This window comes from Apus apus, chromosome 2, assembly GCF_020740795.1.
Source record: "Apus apus isolate bApuApu2 chromosome 2, bApuApu2.pri.cur, whole genome shotgun sequence".
NCBI lineage: Eukaryota > Metazoa > Chordata > Aves > Apodiformes > Apodidae > Apus > Apus apus.
Genome location: NC_067283.1, coordinates 83985835 through 84009775, shown reverse-complemented (window position 1 = coordinate 84009775; position 23941 = coordinate 83985835). Strand labels below are relative to the sequence as shown.

The 23941-nt window shown below is 43.1% G+C and overlaps 1 protein-coding gene across 1 annotated transcript; it reads left to right on the top strand.

The window, feature by feature from the left end:
- The first annotated feature begins 62 nt into the window (after window positions 1-62).
- SRD5A1 (steroid 5 alpha-reductase 1) lies at window positions 63-22244 on the top strand. Its single transcript, XM_051610017.1, has 5 exons — window positions 63-413; window positions 1927-2093; window positions 10414-10515; window positions 19108-19258; window positions 21590-22244. The coding sequence occupies exons 1-5, from the start codon at window positions 97-99 to the stop codon at window positions 21654-21656; spliced, it is 804 nt and encodes a 267-aa protein (XP_051465977.1). The 5' UTR covers window positions 63-96; the 3' UTR covers window positions 21657-22244.
- Window positions 22245-23941: the final 1697 nt, after the last annotated feature.

The following is a 23941-nucleotide window of genomic DNA, read 5'->3' as shown; positions in this document are numbered from 1 at the left end:
CTGTCGCGGCGGCGGGGGGGGGGGCGTGGCTCGGGCCGGCTGGGGAATGGAGGTAGCCGGGCGGCGCGCGCGCGCGCGGGCGGTCGGTGGCGCGGGATGGGTGCGGAGCAGGGGTGCGCGTGGTGGCGGCGGGTGGCGGGGCCCGAGGAGCAGCGGCTGCTGCAGCTCCTCTCCTGCGGGCTGGTGGGGCTGGGCGGCGCCTCCGCCCTGCTGCTCCGCTTCGTCCCCATGCCCTACGGCCGGTACTCGTCCCGCCGCTTCGGGTGGCTGCTGCCCGCCCGCCCCGCCTGGGCTCTGCAGGAGCTGCCCTCCCTCCTGGTGCCGCTGGCGCTGGCTGCCTGCGGCGGCGACACCGGCGCCGCCTGGCCCAACCGGCTGCTGCTGGGCTGCTTCGTCCTGCACTACGCGCACAGGTGCGGCCCCGGGGCGGGGGCACCGGGCACCGGCGGGGATGGGGATGGGGATGGGGAGGGGGGGGGGGGCTTCCCTCGGGAGCAGGGTGGTGGGCAGGGTTTGTGCAGGGCTGGGGCGGGAGGGGGTCAGTCCCGAGGGAAGCGCCTGGCTGCTCCTGTCTGGCCGGCAGGGATTGGGGGTCTGCTGCCGATGAGCGGCGCCTCTGGGAAAGGGCAGCAGACGGGCAGCGGGGGGTGGTCTGCGGGGGGTGGTCTGCGGGGGGTGGTCTGCGGGGGCCGCGCCGCCCGGGGGCTGCGGCTGCAGCTCTTGGGATGACGCTCGCTCGAGAAGTGGCTTGGTCTGGCAGCCTTTAAAGGCAGGGTCTTCCAACAAAGAAGGTTCAGATCCAGATGCTGATATATCATTTCAATATTGTGCAAGTGTGTAGCTATTTATAAATTATGCCTTTCAACGTAGCATTATTTCAGGAGTTGGGACTTGATGATGCTCGTGGGTCTCTTCCAACTCTGGATATTCAGTGATCCATTAAAACACTGATGAAGCCGAGGCCGAGTGCCCCATGTCACCACATGGTTGTTGGCATTTGGGTGCTTTGTAGAACTGAGAGAAGGCAGCCTGGCTGCAGCTCCGATAAGGCTTTGCTGTTCCCTTCCAGTCACTGACAATAGCTACAGCTAATACTCCACAAACAGTTTTGCCCCGGTGCTCATACAGCAGAGGTGGTTTTGTCAGGCTGATTTTAAGCTGAGTGCGTGGCTGATCTGCAGCTCTTTTCCAGCGCTTGTTGTGAGAGGCTGTTGCTTTTGACCAAAGGTTTTCCGCGTCCTCACTGTTGAGAGGGATGCAACGTGCACTTGGCCTGGTGGCTGACTGGTTTGCAAACCCAGGAGCATATCTTTACTCCCTCTTTTTCCGTTCTTAAGAGTAAGGAGATAAGCTTTGGCTTGGGATCTTAAAAAAAAAAAAAAAATCAGTAAAAGGAAAATTGGCTTCATCCTGGCTCAGAACTGGACAAGGGTAGAACAAAATTGTTGAGGCAAATCAATCAATGTTTTGAAGTGATTTTTAGGGCAAGGAGGAAACTTGAGCTTGATTAGGTTCATTTCAAGGGGATTGACTTCCACCTCTGGAATCTACTGATGGAGTTGGTGTAGGGATTGAGATCACTTCAGAAAGCTTGATGGTTAACATTGAGGATTTAGGAATAAAGGGGGGGAAAAATACACTGTGCCTATCAGTTGTTCTTACTGCTCATGTCCAAGTAATTGCCTTGGATACAAGGCTCAAAACTTCTATCATAAGGGGAGAGAGGGTTGACCTCGTAATTCCAATAGGCAACAAAATTGATGTTTAGGTATTAAATCAACTATAATTGTCCTTGTGAAACAGGATCAAGATTCCACTGAGAACTTGAAAAGCAGGATAATATGGACTGTGGATTACAGTTTTGGACATCAAAAGTATTTTTTCTGTCTGTTAATGCAACAATTTTTCTTTCCTTGTTTGCTATAGGGCACTCATATTTCCTCTTCTGATCCGGGAAGGCAAACCAACACCATTTTTTACTTTTGTACTGGCACTTCTGTTCTGTGTTTACAATGGTTACTTGCAAGGCCGAAGCTTAAGCAACTATGCAAAATACCCTTCGGGCTGGTTAAAACATCCATGTTTTATTACAGGTGAGTTAAAACGTGTTACTAGAAGGTTGTCTTCACAGCTTTTTATTTTTCCTTATAATTTTATAGTAGGCCCACTTTGCATCTTTCCTCATAGTTAATTCTCTCTTTTGTCGTAGTTTGGAAGCCTTTTAACCCTTTTTATTTTAGAACTAGGAAATGACACTTTTTCCGACAATGTCACTGCTAGATCAGCTGACTGTCATTCCCGTTCTTTAACACCAAAATAAATATAGATCAAGTTGGTTTTTTTCTCAATATGGGAACTTGAGGCTCTAAGTGGGAGCAGCAGCATACAGATTTAGAACAAACAAAGCAGATTTTCCACATGACATGTTGATTTAACTGATATATCTTGTTTCTTGATGTTGTGGGTATTAAAGACTTGTGTGTTGTCAAACAGAAGTGAATAAATTAATGGGGTAAACAACCAATAACAGTAGCTGCTAAATGCCACAATACAACTTCTAATGCCAAAAGTCCATGGCATTAGGATATTTACATATGCATCCACACATGCACCAGCCCACCCACCCTCATAACAGTAGTGGCCTTTGGCAAAGAACAAAACTCGTCCACAAGAAAGAGGATGAAGTGGTTGATGGTTCATTCACCCCTATCAGGAAGTGAGGTTACATTTATACTTGAAGCTATGCATATGATTAAATGCCTAAGGTGTTTAGTGGGCAAGTGTTGTCTTTGCCCTATTTTTTCTTTCCTAGGCATCTACTTTTGCCTACTGTCAAAAATACAGTATAATTTTCCACAGAAATCTTTGCAGAAAGATCTTTTTGATCTGAAACTAAACCAGGATATTTTGCCTTGTCAGCCAAAGGCAGAATACTGGGTTGTGTGGATCCTTGATCTGACCCAGTGCCATCCTTCTTGTTATTCTGGAATCAGAGCACGTTAGTGTTTCTCCCAGATTTCCCAAGCCCTTTACAGCAAGAATAAGCAGTTTTCATCTTTATTACAGATTGCAGATGACAATAGAGAACCACTGTGCTAACTGCTATCATGACTACAAGATTGAAAAAATTTACATTGAAATAAATTGTCTTGCCAAGATTAGGGGACAGTAGTGCTTGTGGTCTAAAAATTGAGAAATTGAAGCACAAGGGAATGACTTCTGTGGATGTCAGGCACTTGCATATTCTTGAAATTCTCTTGGTACTTCTGAAATTCCAGTCTCCTTAAACTTGGGTCCAACAAGACACTGATTAAAAGATCTGTTGATCAAAACTGTTGAAGACTGATGCAATGTAGACTTTGTTTCCAATGTCCTACTTTAATACCTTAATCAAAAGGTATCGCAATACAGTGCTGTAAACAAATAATGGGTCAGGAGCCATCAATCATTTCCTCCTCACTGAAAGATCTTAAAAAGTTAAGGTAGTAAGACACTTGCTCAGGTTTCCTTGGGGTTGGTTCTATTTTTTTGTGGGTTTTTTTTTTTAGTTTCAAGGGTTTCTAAAAGATGTAACTGTATAAATGATAATAGTTAGGTTCATCTTCCTTCAGGTATGAATACTTCTGTCTATAAAGTAGTTTGGTTTGAGTTTGTTTTCGTGTTTTGTTTTTTTGAGTTTTTTTTGTTGGTGTTTTGTTTGTTGTTTTTTTTTTCCCCCCTCAAATAATATGCTTCTGTATATTTATTTCTAGTACTGCTAATCATAAGCAAAGTGTTGCTTTCATGACTATTATAAGTAAAAATACTGCTTTAAAAAGTTACCCTGAAAACGAAGAAGCTGCAGATTCCTGGTATACATAGCAACCATTTTAATAGTGTCCCTTGCTGGCTTTTTTGAGACTGTTACAATAAGTCTTTAGATAAACTTTAGCATGACTATAAAGCAGCCAAACCTAAGACTTCTTGTTTCTTTTATTCCTGTAACTAGAATATCTTTCAGGATTTTTCATTTTGTTTTGTCATGCACATAAACATAATCAGAATATAGTGCATATTTATAACTGCTATTTGGTATTCATCCCAGCTGGATACCTCCGAATATCTGTAGTTCATGCTTGGTCAGTTCAAATGCAGAAGTGCTATTGTACACTGGATATTCCTTGAATAACTGGACTATTATGTTGTAGCTCTTCAAAAACATCTGGCCATGTCTTGAAGCCTCTGTTTAAAATTGCAAAAAAAAAAAAAAAAAAAAAAGGAGTAAAGATTAAAAATATAACAATAGCAAGGAAACATTTTTGCTGAGGGACAAGACATTTCTTTGGTCTACATGAAACTACATGTGGAAGAGAAATAACAGAAAGCTACAGGTAGCAGCTAAACAAGGTTCAGTAGTTGGGAGCTAAAAGGAAATAAATTTGTCACGAAGACAGATTTGGAGAAGTGAGGCTAAGTAACCATCATGGGATGTTTCAAAAAACTGATGTTCTCTGTGAAGCCTTAGTATACAGATTGACTGTTGGCTTTCAGATGTTTAGGAGTTAGTTTTAAGAAAGCAGTAGCTTATAACATGAGCAATTAATTTAGAGCAGCAATGCAGTTTTGATGTGGTTCCCTCATGGTTTCTCTGGACTGCATTTGTTTAGTTCAGAGCAGTGAACTCACTGGTTTTCAGAGGAACCATTCTGCTTCAGATACAGGACAACACTTGATAAATCCATGAACTTGAAAAACAAGGTGGCGTTAGTTTCATAATCTTTCAGCTTGTATATTACACGTGTGCCAATAAAGAGCCTGTGAATTTAGCAAGAGTACCCATGATACCCTGAAGTGGTGAATGCCACAAACAAGGGCATATGCACCTGTGTGTTTCATGCTTGTGTTCTCTCTAATCTGTCTGCACTTTCTGTTTCAACATCTTCCTTTGCTTGCTTTAGCCCTGTCAAACCCTTTGCAGTATGCTGTATGTCTTTTCTTACTCCTTTAAGTCCCCATTCAACTACTCCCTTCTCATCTTGGCTAACAGAATGGGACAACTCTCACCAGAGCAACCCTCCAGGGCATAGATCTACGTTACCAGCAGGTGCTGCTGGTTCTCTCCAGCACGAGGTGAGGGCTCCCAGCAGCAAACAGCCTCTCATGGGAGGCAAAGGGGGAAGTGCCAGTGATCTGCTTCCTGCTTTGCCTGCAGAGTACATTTCATTAGGGGGAGGAGAAGGAGGCGTGGAGGTAGGGGGGCAAGCTGGGGAGAGCATCCCCAGGCATGCGGGAGAAGCTGGCTGCCTGAGCACTGCCTCATGTAAGAGCCTACTGTTTGTTGGCCTCGGCTTGTTTTGTTTGGTTATTGTGGTGGTTTTTTTTCTTTTGTCTTTTATGGGGGGGGTGGGTGGTGTTTTTTAAATGGAGGGACTTAACAAGCACGGTGACCTACCACCCCCAGCATCTTCCTCAGCCCTGGGCAACTGGGAACTTGATCCAGTAGTGCCTGCCAGGGCAGCGCTTCTTCCTCATCTGCACAGTGCACATGGCAGGACCAGCACTGGAGCACCACGAGGTGCAGGGGGGCAGCTGCGTGCTCCTCAGCTTCCTGAGGAAAACCCTCCTGTAGTCCTCCCCACCTGCCTTGCACCCTGCCTGCATGTTAGCTGGCTGTACTTATGGCAGCCAAAATCTTAGTTTCTTGTATTTAATGTTTGATTTATTTGCCTTTATCTCATTGTTGCCTTTACCTCATAATTACTTTTAATATTATCTCCTGGTGTTGCATTGCCGTTATTTTAATATTGGCATTTCATGTTTGATGTAGTTGCCTTTATCTCACTGTTGCCTTTATCTAGTAATTAATTTAAATATTACTTTATTAATGAATCACTGGAAACAAATGTGGATCAAGGTAGACACCTCTGATGACCAAGCACAATGAGGGCATATGATTAAGCAGCTTCTCCCCACACTGCTTTTTCCCCCACTGCTTCCCCCTATGCCTCCAGGGAGGGCAGGAATGAGCTTACTTGTGGTCTTTCCTCTGGCTCCCATGTGAGACCCCGCAGGGCCCCTGCTGATGTTCAAGGGCTTTGTTGACCTCATAGGGTGTGAGAAGGACCCGTGTCATCTGTTGGTGACATGGAGTTGTCCTGTGTAGAGCGGGCTGTGGAGAGGTGTCCTACACCCAGTGGCTAACCCTTCTGCACATTAAAACTTTTCTTCACAACAGCTCTGTGAAGCAGAGCAGGACCTGCAACTCAGAAGGTGCCAGTGGTGGAACATAAGCACCTAGTCTGTTGGGTGAGGCTTTTTATCTGCCAGTCAGGCAGCCAAGCACATATGCTACCTCTGCTCTCTACACAAAACAGACATGAATAGAGCATGTGCATTGTCCATATCTGGATATCATCTTGTGACCAAGGGATTGTGGATTAGTATCTCTCCTGATATCTATATGCATCTGGATGCTCCAAATGATCTTGTCCCTTCTTGGAAAGATAAACCATGCAGTCTGAGATGAGGCACTGGTTCACTTGAAGTGTCTACCAGGTACTTTCAGTGCAGCTGTAGAAACTGGCCTCGTGTTGTTTCTGTACAGCATATTGCACTGCATATTCTTGAAGCCAGAGTGAGGAGGGTGAGCCAGACAATAGTTGCCTTATCATCATACAACCTGCAGAACAGAAATAGGTCTTTTTGCATGAGATTCTATATGGGTGAGGGTGAAGACGGCACTGGTGCAACAACACACACGTGCTCTTCTGTTGCACTAGGCTGGTAATACAGGCCTAGTTACTGTCCTTCTTATGCAAGTAGACCTTAATCCCCAGGTTTGCCTTGATGAAGGAGAAAAGCCTCTTAACTTTAATAATCTTATTAAGTCATTTATGTTGCATGGTGCATCCTGTAGTTCAGATAATCTGGATGTTTACATATCTGCATTTGCCATAGGTGGAAGCCAAGTCATGCAGATGGTAGTGCATACCCAGCTCGTGGCTTTCTAGTGTACAGTCCTAGGACTTGGCCATGGTGAGCATCTGAAGATGAGGACAGTGCCCACAGAGTGTAGGTGCAGGAAAGGTGGTTATGAAGCACTTCATGGGAAAACAGAACTTCAAATCGAAGAGGAGTGCTGTGAAAAGCGCCTATGTTCATCATCTTGTTGTCTATGAAGAGTGTCTGTTTCAGGTGTTCTTCTGCTGGCCTGTGATCCTTCTCCAGGTCCAGCGTATCTATTACTGGCACTGGCCTCAAAGTGGTGGCAGTTGGATGGATTGAGGATTCCCTTCCCTCACAACTGTAATTTAAAGCTCCCTTTCTAGATTGGCCAAAGATGCTCTCCCCCTTCTCTGAGAGATGGACTTCATCAGCCCCTAGGAGACCAGGTTTCTCAAAGCTAGTTCCATGATCTAAGTAGATGAAGACCTGGCTGTGGCACCACTTCTGTAACCAATTACTGATTTGCTCAATTTGCTCTTTCAAGCCTCTTCCCATTGGCTGGGAGCACTGATGAAAAGGCTGTCTGCAGTGAATCAAACTAATCTCTCATAGCAACTGGGATCTCTTAAAGCAAGCTCCAGTCTTTTTGCATTATCTGAAGTTCTTAGTACTTCATGTACTAATTTACAGATAGCAATACAGAATACACAGGTAACATTCTCCAAAATAATGGTGGCTTTTCAGAGAAATCAAAGGGTCTCTAATTTCATCTCATGAGGAAGAAATCTGGTACTCTTCCTAGAACTGATACTAACTTTCAGTGTAGTTTTTTCCTCATGCTAATACGGAAGTAAATTAGTATAAATATTGCTGTAATCTGTGTACTTCTTAGGAAATTTATTTTGAAATTATTGTCTCTATAGAGATAATGACTTCTGTTTTATGAGTAACATCCCTTGTTTCCCAAAGTACTCTATCTTCTCTGTCAATTAGCATATTGATACATAATTACTAATGCTAAGAAAACAAACTCCTTTTATTGCTGGATGTGTTGGGGATTCAATATTCTCTGGATAGAGATCTGCTTTGAAGGAAAAAAGTTAAAATTATCTGTTTTCCTAAAAGTAGAATTCAACACCATTTGAATAACTCACACTGTTTTTGAATGTTGTCGTTATATTTATTGGTCTGTAAATTCCTCATTGCATTGACCTAATCTATCTCATGATGATATAATTACGTTGTATCTGTAGTTGAAAGGGTTATGGTAAAATTTTACTAGAGAATACACTTCTGGCATCTACACACCTTGCTAATGGAAATTACTGCACTGTGCTGCATGATAAACAGCTTAAGAAACATGCTTGTTCAATGGACTAAATTCTGCTACTGGTGTAAGCAGAACGTAACAAGCTAATCAACATTTTTTATTTATATAGGTGAATATGGAGAGAGCTTTCATGCAGAGACCTCAATTTTTCTTCAGAGTAGTCATTTCCTCCTAATCCATGTGGAAGCAGACAGCTAGGTCCTTTAGGTGTAATCAGCCCACAAGTGACTGAGAGAAGAAAGCTGCCTATCTAACAACTTGTTTGAGAGGCAGGGTGCCCTTACATCTGTAGCTTCACTTTGAAATATAGCTTAAGTTTTGGTAAAGTATGCTCTGACAACTTACTAGTCTTGCAACATGTGGCTTTTTACATCTGGGTATCCACTTCTTGTCTGCAGAGATGGTCATATTATTTGATTTCTCGGTATTAAACAAGAACCATCTGAAAGACTCAAGTTATGGGTGTAAAAAGGGAAAGCTTTCTTTATCTGGCATGTGAAGTCATTTTGCTCTAGAAGCACATCACTGGCATTTCCTTTTTAATGTTAATGCAAATCAAGAACTTTGGAGGTGGATTCCAAAAATACAATGGATCTTCTCTCAAAACCTGAATCTTGTCTGCTCATAGTAATAAGGAATGCTGCCCTCAAAGGAAGAAACATAAGTTCTGTGTAGCCAGACTTAAAATGAAAGGGTGAAAAGAGTGAGTTTCAATCAAAAATTCCTTTTGATTTATCCCATGCAACTATGACAAGACATAAATAAAGATGCAGGATTCAACAATAATCTCAGTTTCTTTGATAGCCTGGTATAAGTGGTTAAACCATTTTGCTAAATAACACAAGTAAACGGTGCATGAATTCCTTCATAATTTTACTTCTTTTATTGCTCGGAAGTCTGCTGTGGAAACTGGTATATTGTCAGTAACTGTTGTGGTTTTAGGCCCAAAACAACAAAAGGAACAGCCTCGTGGCTGCTCACTCAACTCCCCCCCACACACACTCTGGGATGAGGACAAAGCTCATGGGTCGAGACAAAGGACAAGGAGGGCTCTTCACCGATTAAGGTCCCTGCAAAACAGACTCAACTTGGGGAAAAAATAATAAATTAATTTCACACTAACCAAACACACCCAGGACACAGACAACACACAGAGCAGGGCTTGCAGATGTTACCCCACCCCTCCCAGCGGCACAGGGGGACAGGGGATGGGGTTTAGAGTCAGTTCACAGGCTGGTGGTTCCTGCTGCTCCTTCCTCCTCAGGAAGAAGGATTCCTTACAGTCCTGCCCTGCTTCCCCACGGGGTCCCTCCCATGGGAGGGAGTCCTCCACCAGCCTCTCCTTCATGAGTCCTTCCTGTGAGGTCCAGAGCTGCTCCAGCCTGGGCTTCCCACAGAGTCACGGGCTGCTTTGGGAACAGCCACCTCCCTTGGCGCCGGCGTCCAGCACCACTCTCCTCTTCCTTCCAGCACAGGTTTTCTCCCCCAGCACTGCTCTGCTCAGGTGTTACCTCCGTTCTTTCGTATGTTAATCATAGAGGTGCATCTGTTGTCCCTGTAATGGCTCTTTGGCTGGGTTTGGAGCAGGGGGAGCTTCTCAGCTTCTTAATGGAGCCACCCATGGGGCCCTTCCCCCACTACCAAAAAACTCGCCAAACCAGAACAGTAACAAAAAAACCAAACCAAAACCAGAACAAACAAACAAACAAAAAACCCCACAAAACAACAACCCAAAAAAAAAAAAAAGGGAGGGGGAACGAAGATGTGTTCCTCTGGCAGGAAGGAGAAAGGCTGTTTCAGTTAATGTTTGAAATTTTAGTGTATTTGTTTTTCTATGCGCAAATTAGGGAAATATACGTGTTACACCTGTATATATGCTCATGCATGCTTTTTATATAAGTCTGGAAACATAAGAATAAACTTTATACTTAGAATACTATTCCTAGACAGAGACCTGTTGATCACTGTGAGTTCTGCAGACTGAAGAGCTCCATGGGGAATTGGGATTGTGCATGATGTCACCAGAATTGCTTATACTGCTTACATTGCTACTTCTTTGAGATAAAATGCCTAATATGTGTTATATGACTGTAGTCTGTTCTCTGAACAAGCACTTTGGCTGGTGTATTAAAGAGAGTGTTTTAAATGTTTCTCTTCAGGTTTTATAGGCTGGTTTGTTGGCATGGCAATCAATATTCATTCTGATCATATTCTCAGAAATCTAAGAAAACCAGGGGAGACTGGTTACAAGATACCAAGAGGTAAGTAAAAATGTTAAAGAAATTTATACAGCAAAAGAAGCATCTGTCATGGGGAGAGGTGTAGAGAGCTGAACTGGTCAGCCCAGAGAAGAGAAGGCTCAGGGGGATCTTACTGATGTGTATAAAAATACACAATGGGAGGGAATGAAGAAGAGGGAACCAGACTCTTAGTGGTGCCCAGTGACAGGACCAAAGGCACTGGGAACAAAACACACAAAATTACATCTGAATGCATTTTTTTGCTGTGAAGGTGGTCAAACACTGGAACAGGTTGCCCAGAGAGGTTGTGGAGTTTCCATCTATAGAGATACTGAAAAATGGACTAGATGTGGTCCTGGGCAGCCTGCTCTAAAATTATTCTGTGTAAAGATGGCTTCTTAAAGCTTGGTGTGTTTTAGGGAATATAATAATGTATGATGTAAAAGGAAACAGGAAATAGTGGTTGCCTATCTCAAGAAGTGATTTCATAGTGTGGGAAATACTTTAAATTTTTTTCTCTTGACTCTTAAGTACTCCAGGGATCTGTTTCACAATATCACATGACTTGTGTGAGTCTTTGAATTTCCTGACTGACTTCGGCTGTATTTTTGAAAAGTGATAAAAATGTAACATAGGCTGGTGGAGAAAGAAGACCTAAATTATCATCTTAATGTGGACGCAGAAGAGGAAGGCAGAAAGTACTCAGCAACTGAGGGTAGCTGGCTCATCTTATGTTGTCTCATTTATGAAGAAGGAGGGATCTTAGGTAATCAGAGAGCAACAACTGCAGTGGTAAGGGAGATACAGGGAAAAGATGACAGCAAGGAAGTTAGGCATTATAAATTCTGGTCTTCATGAGAAAACCGAGAATATGAAAAGTCTTCTTAGAGAGACAGTTGAATGTTAAGATTTCTTGAGACTTTTGGAAACATTAGACTCTTCCAGGTACGTTGCACTCAGTGAGAGCAGAAAAATGATGGTTACCTCTGAATTTTGCTGTTGTCTAAGTTTTTCATTTGGTTGTTACTCTCTTAGTTTTTAGTGAGAATTTTCAATGAAACTGGAAGAACTAACATATATATGGCAGTAAATTTATTTTTCACCAAGGCAGTAACTTTATAATTTTAATAGATGTAAATCCAAGTGCCCATGTGAAAAATTAATATGAATGTTCTGGACAATGTTCAGTGTACAAAAAAGAATTGTGAAGGAAATGAGATTTTATTTGCTGCCCAATCAGGAGGAGCTGGTCTTTTTGATATATCTTATCCAATTTTAAGTGCTAGAATTCCGCTTCTGTCACAAAAGCAAAGTAATTAAACAAGGTCAAAACATGTCCTTTATTACACTTGGCAAATACTTGGTTATTTAGTCCGACTGGTAAATTGCATACTGTTATCTAATTGTACACTAACTTTGGAATTAGGGTGAAAGTTCTTATTTTATAAAATTCCCAGCAGGTGAGTACCGATTGTTTACACTGAATTGGCTGTAAAACACTTTTATCATAGACTGCTAATTACTTCTTTCACTGAGTATGAGGGCTGAAGCAGTAGACCTGACAGGGGGGACTGGGAACAAAAGGGCAACACACTTCAAGCTAGAGAATGAATCTGGAACTTCTTCTACTAATAATACTAATATTGTTCATAATTAAGTTAATTAATGAAGTACTTAAATAAATTAAGCATTGTGTGCTAACTAATTGTCAACGTTTGACTCAGTTTGACAACAATGCTCTCGATCCCCTCCCCCTCCCACCCAGGTAGGGAAAGAGAGAGAGGAAAAATAGAGAGAGACTTCGCTAGATTGAAAACTGAACCGTGCAACTTTATTTAGAATACTAATATGTGATACAAGAGTGTATATATATATATATATAGTGATTGTACAAAGGTGTGGTAGAAGCCTCTCGCCTCCCCCCACCCCCAGCAACTCCCACACCACTTCCCTCAGACGAGACAGTTCCGAGGAATCCCGAAGCTGCTCCTGGAGAAAGGCAGAGAGTTACGAGGGTCAGGAGGGGCTTGAGGTCGATGGGTCGACGATGATGGGCAGATGGTGTTTTCCCAGATGCCGGCCACGAACAAAAGAAAGAGAAAGAGAGAAGAAGGAAGGCAGACAGAGAGGCGAAGCGAAGCGGCGAGAGAGCAAAGCAGGAAGGAAGGAAGTTTTCTTCTGTCATCTCCGACCTTCCCCCGAGCCTACGTAGATATATGGAATGGAATATCTCTGGCCAGTTTTGCTGTTCGTCTAACCCAGCCTCCCACAGAGGGACCACAGATCCCCCCGTAGTGTCTGAGCCGGCAGAGCAAAGGCACGACCTTGAGGGCCCAGCAATTACAAAAACATTCCAGTGTCTTATCAACCTAGCAGAATACGCAGTTGCTAGTTGAAGAAAGCTCACTGAAATAAAAAAAAAGGATCAGCAAAAGAAAAACTGGCTTCATCCTGGCTCAAACCAGGACATTCCACCCCTTATTCCATACCATACATTACGTACAGGCTCTATACCTTACCAGTTGCTAAATCAAGAGTTCTCTCCCAACGTCAAATTACCCTGAGGTACATATTGTACCTCACCATCCTCCATCATTACACACCAAGTATGTCCAGGTCCCTGAGCAAAAGCAATACCCTGGACAGGTTTACCTTTGCCTGAAGCAGGATAGATCCAGACACTTTTACCCAACAAGTTTCTTTCACATACCACAGGGACTTTATCCCCATCTGTAGTATGCAAAAGGTCTGATTGAGCAGCCCCAGCCCGATTAATGGATCCTCTGGTATTAACTAACGAGGTGGCCTTTGCCAAATTTTTATCCCAATTTTTGAAAGTTCCACCCCCCATTGCCTTTAGGGTAGCTTTCAACAGACCATTATACCTTTCAATCTTCCCTGAGGCTAGTGCATAGTATGGGATATGGTATATCCACTCAATACCATGCTCTTTAGCCCAATCAGTAACCAGACTATTTTTGAAATGGGTCCCATTATCTGATTCAATTCTCTCTGGAGTACCATGTCTCCACAGAATTTGCCTTTCAAGACCTAAGATAGTATTCCTGCTGTGGCATGAGGCACAGGATATGCCTCCAACCATCCTGTACTTGTCTCCACCATTGTAAGCACATAGCGCTTACTCTGGCGGCTCTGAGGCAGTGTGATGTAGTCAACTTGCCAGGCCTCCCCAAACCTGTACTTCGACCACCTCCCTCATACCACAACGGTTTCAATCGTCTTGACTGTTTAATTGCAGCACACGTTTCACAATCGTGGATCACCTGCGCAATAGTGCTCATGGTTAGATCCACCCCTCGATCACGAGCCCATTTGTATGTTGCGTCTCTGCCCTGATGACCTGAAGCATCATGGGCCCATCGAGCTAGAAAGAGCTCACCCTTGTGTTCCCAGTCTAAGTCTACTTGGAACACTTGAGCAGCCTCATCTGCTCGTTGGTTGTGTTGATGTTCCTCAGTGGCTCGACTCAGAGGTACGTGTGCATCTACATGACGTACTTTTACCACCAATTTCTCTATCCGAGCTGCAATGTCCTTCCAGAGGTCAGCAACCCAAATAGGTTTACCCTTTCACTGCCAGTTGTTTTGCTGCCGCTGCTTTAGCCAACCCCACAAGGCATTTGCTGCCATCCACGAGTCAGTGTAAAGATAGAGTCTCGGCCACCCCTCTCGCTCAGCAACATCCAAGGCCAGCTGGATGGCTTTGACCTCTGCAAACTGACTCGATTCACCTCCTTCAGCTACTTGTGCAACCAGTCGTGTAGGACTCCACACGGCAGCTTTCCACTTCCGGCGGTTCCCTAGAAGACGACAGGAGCCATCGGTGAAAAGGGCAAACTGTTTCTCAGTCTCTGGTAGATGATCATATGGTGGAGCTTCTTGAGCTCGTTTCACCACTTCTTGTGGTGGCATTCCAAAGTGGGTGCCTTCTGGCCAGTTTGTAATTGCTTCCACAATACCTGGACGATTAGGTTTCCCTATTCGAGCTCACTGGGTGATCAAAGCAGTCCATTTACTCCAAGTCACATCGGTGGCATGATGAATAGGAGAGATGTTATTCTGGAACATGAATCTTAGCACTGGTAATCTGGGCGCCAGGAGAAGCTGCGCTTCAGTGCCGATCACTTCTGAAGCGGCTCTAACTCCTTCATATGCTGCAAGTATCTCCTTCTCAGTTGTGGTGTAGTTGGCCTCGGAACCTCTGTAGCTCCGGCTCCAGAATCCCAAGGGTTGACCTCGAGTCTCCCCTGGTGCTTTCTGCCAGAGGCTCCAGTTGGGACCATTGTGTCCGGCTGCAGTGTAGAGCACGTTCTTGATGTCTGGCCCTGTTGGAACTGGTCCAAGGGCCATTGCCTGCACAATCTCTTTTTTAATCTGCTCAAAAGCTTTCTGTTGGTCAGGACCCCATTTAAAATCATTCTTCTTTCGGGTCACCTCATAGAGAGGTTTCACAATTTCACTGTAACATGGAATATGCATTCTCCAGAAACCAACAGTCCCTAAAAAGGTTTGAGTGTCCTTTCTAGTTGATGGCGAGGCCATAGCTGTTATTTTATTAATCACATCCATTGAGATCTGGTGACGACCATCTTGCCACTTGATTCCCAGGATTTGGATCTCTCATGAAGGTCCCTTGACCTTACTTCTTTTCACAGCAAAACCAGCATCCAGAAGAATTTGGATGATCTTTTTACCTTTCTCAAAAACTTCTTCTGGTGTGTCACCCCACACAATGATGTCATCAATGTACTGTAGGTGTTCTGGAGCTCCACCCTTCTCCAGTGCAGCATGAATCAGTCCATGGCAAATGGTTGAGCTGTGTTTCCACCCCTGGGGCAGTCGATTCCAGGTTTATTGGACTCCGCTCCAGGTGAAAGCAAACTGTGGCCTGCACTCTGGTACTATAGGAATAGAGAAGAATGCATGTGCAATGTCAATAGTGGCATACCACCTAGCTGCTTTCGACTCCAGCTCATACTGAAGTTCTAGCATGTCTGGTACAGCAGCACTGAGCGGTGGTGTCACTTCATTCAGGCCACGGTAGTCCACTGTCAGCCTCCACTCGCCATCAGGCTTTCGCACTGGCCAGATGGGACTGTTGAAGGGTGAATGGGTCCTGCTGATCACGCCTTGGCTTTCCAATTGCTGGATCAGCTTATGAATAGGGACCACCGAATCTGTTGGTGCGATACTGCCGTCTATGTACCGTTGAAGAAGCAACTGGCACCTGTTGATCCTCAACCTTCAGCAACCCCACTACAGAAGGGTCATCTGATAGGCCAGACAAAGTACGCAGCTGTTCAGTATCCTCAATCTCTACAGCCGCTATACCAAAGACCCATTGGTACCCTTTTGGGTCACGGAAGTATCCTTTCTTAAGATAATCTATGCCAAGGATGCATGGAGCATCTGGGCCAGTCACTATAGGGTGCATCTGCCACTCTTCACCAGTAAGGCTCACATCAGCCTCCACAACAGTCAGCTGTTGAAAGCCTCCTGTCACTCCAGAGATAGTGACGGAGTCTGTTCCCTCATGATTCGACGGCACCAGTGTGCACTGTGCACCCGTGTCCACCAAAGCTCTATATCTTTGTGGTTCTGATGTGCCAGGCCATCTAACCCACACAGTCCAATAAACTCGGTTATCCCTCTCCTCCTCCTGGCCGGAGACAGGGCATGTCTAAGGCTGAGCATTAGAACTCGATGAACCATCCTGATTATTGACCGATGCAACCTTCCTCTTGGAAGAACCATCTCCTGGGTTTGTTCTGTTTAGTAGCTCTTGCACATGCAACTGGAGAATATCAGTGGGTTTCTTATCGCAGACTCTCATGTCCTCTTTAAAATGATTTTTCAAGAGAGACCACAGGTGGCGTCGCAGTGAGTCCTGTCTTCCTCGCTGCTGTCTCGTAGCAGGACGTCTCTTATTAATGACTGCAACACGTGGCCTGTCGTCTCTAGGGAGAATCTGGGGTTTGCTTCCCCATCCATTTGGCATCCTATTCTTTCTGTCAGTTACATTTTCAATGGCTGAGGTTTGGAACTGAAGGGAATCAGAGATGATGTCTCCATACTGTCGTGCTTTGAAAGCCACCTCACACACAGTTGGTCTTGTGCCTTCATTAAAGCATCCCATGAAGGAGAATATATGGGCATGTGCTGCTGGCACAGCCTGAGCAAATCTCCGGAACATCGGTGTGTCACACTCAACATCATCAGGATTTGTAAGTCCGTCTTTATCATAGATAACTTCTCTCACAGCTATCTCTCTCAAGTATGTGATGGCTTTCTCAAGAGGGGGTGTTCTGCTCCGGCGCCATTCGATGTCACCCTTGTGGGGGTATCTCTCTCTCACAGCTGAAAGGAGTCGGTCCCACAGGGTGGTAGTTCCCACCTTAGTAATAAGTGCTCTGTCAATACCAGCATCTCTGGCCAGGGATCCCAACTGCTTGGCTTCTCTCTCGTCCACATTGTGGGTTTCAGCACCACTATCAAAGCATTGGAGCAACCATGGAAGAATTCCCTCACCCTCAATGCGGGTAAAGTCCTTTCTCCTGAGGCGCAGTTCTTTCATAAAGTGAGGATAGAAAAGGTTGTCGTCGTCATCGTCGTCGTCGTCATCTGATTGAGGAGGGCCTGCTGTCGCTTTATCCGTTTGAGAGTGGCCTGGTTTTTTATCTGTCTGAGAGGCACCCGCTCCATCAACTGTATTAGAATCCTCTTCTTCCTCACCCTCACCTTCTGCTGCTTTAAGGAACTCTGGACATCTCAGACGGGAGCGGGTGAAAAGGGTGGAGCGCTTTGCCTTTGCCTTGCTCCTGGTCACAGGATCAACTAGCCTGATTTGTGATGGATCAGACTCTATCTCTGTAGGAGCAGTTGTTTTTGTAGCAGTAGGAGTGGTGGTATCGGCAGCAGTGGTGTTGGCAGCAGCAGTGGCAGCAACATTGCCTGTGGGGGAATGGCAGTGAGCAGAACAGCAGCTGGCCCTACGCATCCACATTATATTATAAACATTCAGCAAAAACATCCCTACTGTGACAATGCTATTCAGATCAAAAGCTGGGAGATTCAACTTGAAAGAAAACAGAGGTTTAAAGTTGGACCAGCTAGAACTTGTACTGTGGCTGTACATATGCAGTGCCCCCATAAAGAACAGTATCATAATCCCTAAAATGACCAAGCCAGTGATTATACGGTTGATAATGGCTAGTTCTATCAATAAACCATAAAACGATCACAAGAGCAGCCACAAAAAGCAGAATGCTCTTGGCTGCATAGCACATGTACAGCTGCAGGCTTGAAAGAAAATCCAGTAGATTCATTGCAGCAAATATCTGTTCAGTTTTCAATCCATCAGGAAATTCAGCAAAATTGCTTGCCATTGCCATGTGAGGGATTTCTCCCATCAGAGATGGAATTTGTAATCTGGGCTTAAAAGTCGAGCCCCACGTTGGGCGCCAATTAATTGTTGTCAACGTTTGACTCAGTTTGACAACAATGCTCTCGATCCCCTCCCCCTCCCACCCAGGTAGGGAAAGAGAGAGGAAAAAAAGAGAGAGAATTGTCTAGATTGAAAACTGAACCGTGCAACTTTATTTAGAATACTAATATGTGATACAAGAGTGTATATATATATGTGATTGTACAAAGGTGTGGTAGAAGCCTCTCGCCTCCCCCCACCCCCAGCAACTCCCACACCACTTCCCTCAGACGAGACAATTCCGAGGAATCCCGAAGCTGCTCCTGGAGAAAGGCAGAGAGTTACGAGGGTCAGGAGGGCTTGAGGTCGATGGGTCGACGATGATGGGCAGATGGTGTTTTCCCAGACGCCAGCCACGAACAAAAGAAAGAGAGAGAGAAGAAGGAAGGCAGACAGAGGCGAAGCGAAGCGGCGAGAGAGCAAAGCAGGAAGGAAGGAAGTTTTCTTCTGTCATCTCCGACCTTCCCCCGAGCCTACGTAGATATATGGAATGGAATATCTCTGGCCAGTTTTGCTGTTCGTCTAACCCAGCCTCCCACAGAGGGGCCACAAATCCCCCCGTAGTGTCTGGGCCGGCAGAGCAAAGGCACGACCTTGAGAGCCCAGCAATTACAAAAACATTCCAGTGTCTTATCAACCTAGCAGAATACGCAGTTGCTAGTTGAAGAAAGTTCACTTAAATGAAAAAAGGAATCAGCAAAAGAAAAACTGGCTTCATCCTGGCTCAAACCAGGACACTAATGCTGTAGGTATTTTCTGGGACTCTTAAGGGGAAGCATATTTTCTATTTTTAAAATGTTTTTTTAAAGTTTGGTTTACGATCAACAAGCCAGTTTGATTATGTAATTATTTACAAAGGTGTGAACACATCTAATACTGATAAAACTGCTTTTCTTCTGTGGTTTGAAGAGGAAAAATGGAGCTGGAGCAGGTCTATCTTAGAATGAAGCAATTCCCCATGTACAGCTTGAACTGAAAAACACTGCCTCCACTACCTTTAAAAATTATATAGAGACTTTGATGATATAGCTCTTATTTGACTTACTGTAAAAGATAACTTTGGAGATCTCCTTGATTAAGGTGCTTTTAAAATAACTGTCCTGCTTTCAGGAGGAATGTTTGAGTATGTCAGTGGAGCTAACTTCTTTGGAGAGATCCTGGAATGGTTTGGATTTGCCCTTGCGTGCTGCACCACTGAAAGCCTTGCATTTGCATTGTGTACACTTTTCATCTTGGGTTCAAGGGCAAGACAACACCACCAGTAAGTATTTGTGTCTTTTTAATTTCTGTTGTCTCTATGCCACACTTCATTTCCTTTTCACAAATTATGATGTCTCATCCCATAGGGATGTTGCAGAACAAGTCCTGTGAAAGACTGTGCTACTGCAGTGGAGAATGTGAAAGAGAATACTCTGAGTAGAATTAAGCACTGCAGAATTTCAGGGCGATAGTACTGAGCATAAATAGACACAACGTACAATGAAGTGGTCAAAATAATGTTTAAATGAATGTAGTTAATCCTGGATCTCTAAAGACTAGAGACAGGTTTGGGAAAAATGTGTTTATTGGTCATATACTTTCACTTGCAGCTCAGACTTGCTTCTGTAATATTAAAATTTTGAAAATCACTCAAGCCTTCTGTAACAGGCACGATTTATAGTCAAGTCATTCTGTCTATAATTAAGTGTACAAACAATATGAAAACAATTCTGGTAGATGAGAATAAAGTCTCTGGTCTGTAATTAAACAGTCTGACTGCTGATGTACTGTATCCATGATGGGCTTTCCTGTTAATAGAAGGATCATAGTTTGAGAAGATTTGGTTTTTGAAAGGACTCTCTAGGGAATAGCATGTTTAAAATAATTTGAACTTCCTGATCTTATTTTCATTATTTTCAGCTTCCTGCTTTCATTCTTATACTGAAACTTAGTAGCACAACAGGAAAAAAATATGAGTTTATGGAAGAAATAGGTTGAAAAAAATGCCATTGCCAACAGTCTGTCAGGGCAGCCATGGCTATGCCAAGCGGAGTTTTCAAAAACCTCCAGAAACAGGTTTTTCTCCACTTTGTTTGTAGAGTGTTCCAGGTCTGTATCACCCTCCCAGAGAACAAGTTTTTCCTCCTATCCAACTTGAACCTTCCAAGCCTGTCACCTGTGACTATCTCTCCTTGTTTTACCACCTGCTATTACTTAGCAGAGTCACAAACTATCTTTGGTTGGGAGGAGCATTGCAAGGTTGTATAGTTCAGTCATATGGTGGTGACCTGCTCCAACCAGGGCTTGCACTGTCCACTTGCTCTGTGCCTTCAGGAAAAGTATGGCTCTGCCTTCTCTCTGAAATTGCTGTAAGTAGTGGAAGACTGCAATTAGATCTGCCTCTTAACTTCCTTTCCAGACTGAACAAGCCTAGTTCCCTCAATGTCTCCTCTTAAATATTTTTATATATATTTCCAGCTATACAGTTGTCTTAATGAGCATCTGCTGGATTCTTTTCCAGTTTGTGGTTATTTCTGTTGCACAGGAAACTGAAGGCAGTAATGCAGATGCAAGGTCTCAGCTGCTGAATAGTGGAGAATAAGCACTTCCCTAGACTTAGTGGCTCTGTGCTTGTTAAAGCAGGCTAACATGCTGTTAGCCTTCATCATTGCGGGCATCCATTACTGACTCACGTTCAACTTGTCTGCCAGGATGTCCATGTCCTTTTGTGCAGAGCGACCGTCTAGCCAGACAGTCCCTGGCCTGCAAGCGTTTACATTTCGTTCATATTTTTGCTCTGTTGCCTTAAATAACTCCTCTTCCAGTACCTGTAGGTAGCAATAACAGGGTCCCTTAGTTTCTTCCTCTCCAGACTAAGCAAACCCGGGTTCCTCAGCCTCTCCTTGTATGTTATGTTCTTCAGACTCAAATTCCATGGTTGGTTTCCATCTGTCTTAAGCCTTGACAGCATTCTTTCAGAGCTCTTGATTTATGGAGCTTTATGAAAAGCTAATCATTGTTAGAGGAAGTAATTTCCACTAAAGGAAAAATGTGCAAAAATGGAGGGGGAACATAAAGACCCCAAATCAAATAAAAATATCAAATCCATATAAGTGAAGAAATATTTTGGTGTAGTCTGTTCAGCTTGAAAAACTTGGAATAAACTACTGAAAAAGACAGTGTAATGCTGTTAGAACAGGACTGTCCGATATATGAAGTATCCCTTGCTTCCACATGAAGTCATTATACAATTGGACATGTTATCACCTTGAACGTTCTTGATTTCCACCCCCCTCACCTCTGCTTCTAAAATGCAAATACTCGGGATGCATAACAACATACATTTTGCAACAACAGCCTGTTCCTTCCCTGGCTGCTCTCAGCACCTCTGTTGGTTTAATTTCCTATTGTGGGCAGCTGTTTGGTTTATGAGTGTCACTAGTATAAAGGTGGTAAATGGAGGTTTTCTATCCAGAGTAGGTTCTAAAGGCATTTTTCTGGTTTGTAGCCAGAAAATATATGGATTAAATTGAACACATGGTACAATTACTTAATTTCCTCAACAGCATTTTGAAGACTCAATATTAATCAGATTTCTGTCTTTGCTTTTCAGGTGGTACCTTGAGAAATTTGAAGACTACCCAAAGAACAGAAAAATTGTGATCCCATTTGTGTACTAAGCCCTCGTTTTAACATTGTTTTTGAAGTGGCCGCTTTTTGGGATATGTAACACTTTACAGGTATTGGCAGGCTAACAACTTACTCTGATCATCACTGTGACAAAGCCTTTGTATCAGTGCTGCTATTAGTTACTGCTTTTCCTCTTGATGAAAACCCAGAATCTGATGGACATGGTGAACAGGAACAGAAATGCTTATCAAGCAGTGGAGCACCATCATGAGTACATGAGGCAATGAGCTTGAATTCACATCGTGGAAAGTACTGTATGGGACTTCTGGTTCTTCCTTTTCTGCCCTTGCAGACTTCTGCTGCTTCAACTCAATCTAGCCACACTCTCCTGAGGATTGTGCCATGAACCCAGTCATCTTCACTGCAATCCGGATGGTTTGTTCTGCCTGTTGTTATTTGCCTGCATACACAAATGGGGTTGATCTTTTCCTTGCCTTGTAATCCTTTCTTTCCACACCTGCATTTCCAGGAAAACTGATGATGCAGACCAAGGGTATTAGATTAATTTTGTTGCTATTAGGTGAGAGACAGTGTTCGTCCTCCCCTTTGCACTCTTATACTGCTATGGACACTGTACCGATAATGCCATTTATGCAAACAGCTGTAGTGCTGCCTTTCCCAAATAACAGATGAAGATTGTCATCTACCTCTCAAATTTGATAACTATCTCAATATTCAATATGTTATTTCTCAATCACTAAACTATAGTTTTGGAAGGAATTCTTTATTTGGGATACTTAGGCCAGTCTAACACTGTTAACAATTGTGTAATGTTTTCTAACTTGATTTATAGAAAAAGACCTTAAGATGTTTACAAAATCCTTACTATGCTGTTTTTTAAAAAATGAAGTCATCCTCCTGTTGGTAGTGGTCTAGATGATTTTATATTCCAAAATCTGGAATCTTTTAGTGCTGTTTGTTTTATTAATGTTGGTTCTCATACCCCTACATTTTTCTCCTGAAGGATTCCAGAATGGTTTCAAAAACATGATGTGAAATCAAAAGATACTGACTTGCGATTTTCAGGCATATCTGTGTCTTTGTATGCTTGTGATATTAAAGAATTTTTTAGAATTGCTAAAAAAGAAATAAGAAATTCTACAGAAAGCTTAAAAAAAACACAAAACAGACACACAAAAAATTTAATTCCAAACCAAACCAATAATAATAATAATAATAATAATAATAATAATAATAATAATAATAATAATAATAATAATAAACCACCAAAAAACAACATAAAAGGTCAAACAAACAAAAAAACCCAATACAAATTCTTCCCACAAACCCCAAAAATTCTGCTGCTAATATTCTTTGGAAATCAATGGAAATCAAACTTTTGACAAGTGTTTTCTGATCTGTTTACACTGTGTATGATGGGTTATGTTCTTCGAAACAAATTGGTAATATCATTTTGCTAGATACTGTTTTGCAGTATGGTATTACAGGAGGCTTTGTCTGAAGCTTAAAGTTCTGTCCTTGCTGTTCAGTACACTGCTATAGTAAGCAAAGTAACATCTGATTAACTTTAACGTTTTACATATTACTTAAAAAAAAAGTATATTCAGGAAATGGGCAGTGCAAAAAGACTTTGTGATCAAGCTTCTGCTTAACAGTTGTTTCTTCCTCCTTCTCCTTCTCACCATGTTTATACAGTACTTACTGCACTGAAGTCTTTGCTATCATTAAGGATTTACTCAGTGGTGGAAATAATTGTAACAAAAAATTCTACAGCTGTTGACTGTGGTAGTCGAAGGAGGGGAGAGAAACTGGCAGTCCTACAGTGATGATAACATACCTACAGCTAAGCCCCTGTAGTGCCAGTTGCTTCTTATAATGTTTACTGGGATGACCCATCTTGCTCTCAGCCAATATTCAAAACATTCAGCTTTGGGAGAACATAGGAATGCCCATTCCTTTGACATTACTGTAATTACTTGATTCTCAAATGTTTTAATTGTTTCTGTAGTGTTTAAATCTTTCCTTAGTGTTTTACAGGAAGTTTGAGGCTTCCCCTGTTATTTTTGTTGTTATATTCTAACTTGACATTTGATTCTAGCTCTTTTGATGAACACTTCATGATGAAGTTCCCTAGTGGGGAGGATGATTTACTCCCTCAATGCTAAAGTGGAGATAGTGGATGATAAAAGTTCAATAGGACCATTTAAAGCATATTCTGAAGAGAATTTTAGAAACCTAATCTTATAAATTGAGATATTTCCAAACCCTATCACAGGGTGGCAGTTTTTAAATCCCTGTGGCAGTTTTTAAAATC

Excerpts from the sequence above, each read along its gene's own strand:
- SRD5A1 (XM_051610017.1), top strand. The coding sequence starts at position 97 with ATGGGTGCGGAGCAGGGGTGCGCGTGGTGGCGGCGGGTGGCGGGGCCC. Across the intron at positions 414-1,926 it reads GTCCTGCACTACGCGCACAG|GGCACTCATATTTCCTCTTC; the intron begins GTGCGGCCCCGG and ends TGTTTGCTATAG. Across the intron at positions 2,094-10,413 it reads ACATCCATGTTTTATTACAG|GTTTTATAGGCTGGTTTGTT; the intron begins GTGAGTTAAAAC and ends GTTTCTCTTCAG.